The sequence below is a fragment of the Atta colombica genome, unplaced genomic scaffold, assembly GCF_001594045.1.
Source record: "Atta colombica isolate Treedump-2 unplaced genomic scaffold, Acol1.0 scaffold238, whole genome shotgun sequence".
NCBI lineage: Eukaryota > Metazoa > Arthropoda > Insecta > Hymenoptera > Formicidae > Atta > Atta colombica.
In genome coordinates, this window is record NW_017259336.1 from 2,683,600 (window position 1) to 2,685,776 (window position 2,177).

General features: G+C 26.4%; 1 protein-coding gene across 1 annotated transcript in view; it reads right to left on the reverse strand.

Annotated features, from left to right (window-relative positions):
* LOC108688745 (histidine decarboxylase) overlaps window positions 1–2,177 on the reverse strand; it is a 17,790-nt gene that overhangs the window by 1,462 nt on the left and 14,151 nt on the right. The window contains exons 9-13 of the mRNA XM_018195107.1: window positions 1,943–1,962; window positions 1,661–1,759; window positions 1,298–1,518; window positions 914–1,023; window positions 88–258 (exon numbers count right to left, since the gene is read on the reverse strand). Coding sequence (XP_018050596.1) covers window positions 88–258; window positions 914–1,023; window positions 1,298–1,518; window positions 1,661–1,759; window positions 1,943–1,962 — 621 coding nt within the window. The remainder of the gene's footprint in view (window positions 1–87; window positions 259–913; window positions 1,024–1,297; window positions 1,519–1,660; window positions 1,760–1,942; window positions 1,963–2,177) is intronic.

A 2,177-nucleotide genomic window follows, 5' to 3' on the forward strand; every position in this document is an offset into this window, starting at 1 on the left:
CTAACCGAATGACGGCAATAATAATAAAGAAATTTATATAATTTTTTTTTTTCAATTAAAGATATGATGGATGGAATAAATATTTACCTGGACTATCTTTCGCCTCAAGATGAATTTTTCCAAAAGTTTTCATGCATTCTTCAAATACATCAGCCGTATCATATATGGCAGCAAAACTACCATTTACAATTTTCGGTGACATTGGTGAATTTGCTAATAATAAACTCGATCCAAAATTTTCATTCTTCTGTCGTGTATCTATAATTATCGAAATTGATTACATATTTCATAGCAAATATTATAAGTTAATGAAAAACTAATAAATTTAATTCTGTTACGCGAAAATTATACATAATGACTCACCTTTAATAAGTATAATATGTGCGAAGTGTGGGAGCAATCGTGTTCATAATAACGAAAAAAAAACAACTTTGTGTATAAACGTAATAAAATTATTTATTTAACAAAATCACTTTTATCACTACTTAATAAAAGTAATAAATGCAAATCAATGATTAAATTTGAAAAAACAGAGAAAAGTTTCCGATACTGGTATAAATCTCTTAAAGAGATATCTTCTTATTTCTCGGAATCTTACTATTATATTTTATTAATATTGATAAAAACATAATTTTATATAATTAAAGAAGTAAAAACTCACAGTTTATATATTTGTGGTTTGTTTTTATACAAAATCAATTAAAAGCGAATTCTACAAATGAAAAAATAAAATTCTTATGGCTTTCTTTTACACAAATTGCAGTTTAAATAACAATGTAAATAATAATGTAAATAATATTTTTAGCTTAAGGTGAGTTTTCATTGTAAAAAAATAGTTCAACGTTATTGTCATTATTATTTGCTATTTTCTGTTAAGCTGTTTGAAATTGTTTTAGTCTCGGCTCGATATTACCTGCGAGAGGAACTCTAGCTCGTATAGGTGATCGAGCAGTATCACCCAAGATTTCATTAGCGGTACTTCGTATTTCTGCCCAATCCTTTAGAATATCTTCATTTGTCGTGCTGAAAATATCAGGTTTTATTGGAAAAGCTCATAAAATCCATTAAATGCATTAGAATTATCGGTGTGACAAGATAGATAAAAATAACAAATATAATCAGAGAACTTTAATTCTTGAAGGATCTTCTCTATCATATATAGAATAGCAAAGTTTAGAGAAATTGTTTTCATTCATTTTAGTTCAATATGATTACATGAATTTATTATGAATATTAAAAAATAAACATATATATATACAATATATACATATATATATATATATATATAAAGACATACTTTGTAGAGGTAACTGTAAATCTGATAACATATTTGCCGTGTAAAGCTGCTGGCACGCAATGCAATCGACCTCGCGAGTTAAGCTTCTTTAACAAACGTTCTGTCAAGGTATTCTCCCCGAGAAGACGAAAGACTACCATGCCGAGATGTCTCGGAGCGGGAATTTCAAAGCGAGCGTCGGCCAAGACCAGAGCTTCGAACTTCTGTGCCAGTCTCACGCCCTATAAATATAAATTTCGGACTTACATTATACATTTATATTATGAAAGAAGAATTTAATTAAATTTAAAATATTTCCCTCTCTAAACATCTTTTATTAGATTTAATTTTTTGATAAAAACATGTTTATTTTACATTATTCACCTCTCGTATATGTTTCTGCAAGCCAGTAATTCCGTAATTCCTGATAACGAACCACAGTTTTAAAGCCCGAAATCTTTTAGATAGAGGAATTTGCCAATGCTGAAATTAACATTAAAACCAAATTTTATATCGTTAAGTCTATACATGCTTTCTTTTAAAAAATATAATAACACTAAAAAATGTTATAATTATAAAGATAAATTTTCTTTATAGAGATATAACTATAATTATTTCATTTAAATTTTTTTTATAATATACTATTATATGACACATGTTACTTACCATATAATCAATCGCAAGACCTATTAAAAGAAATGTTTATTATATAGTAATTGTTGATATCTAGATAAAATCATCTCTATAATCTAGATAAAATACCTTTATTTTATTTTTACTAGAATATACATTATCTTCATCTGTGCTTCAGATAAAAAAAATATTATGTTTTCAAATTATGTAGATAATCTTCTAGTCTTTTTTCAAATTCTTTAAGATGAAAATTTAATTATCTAGGTAA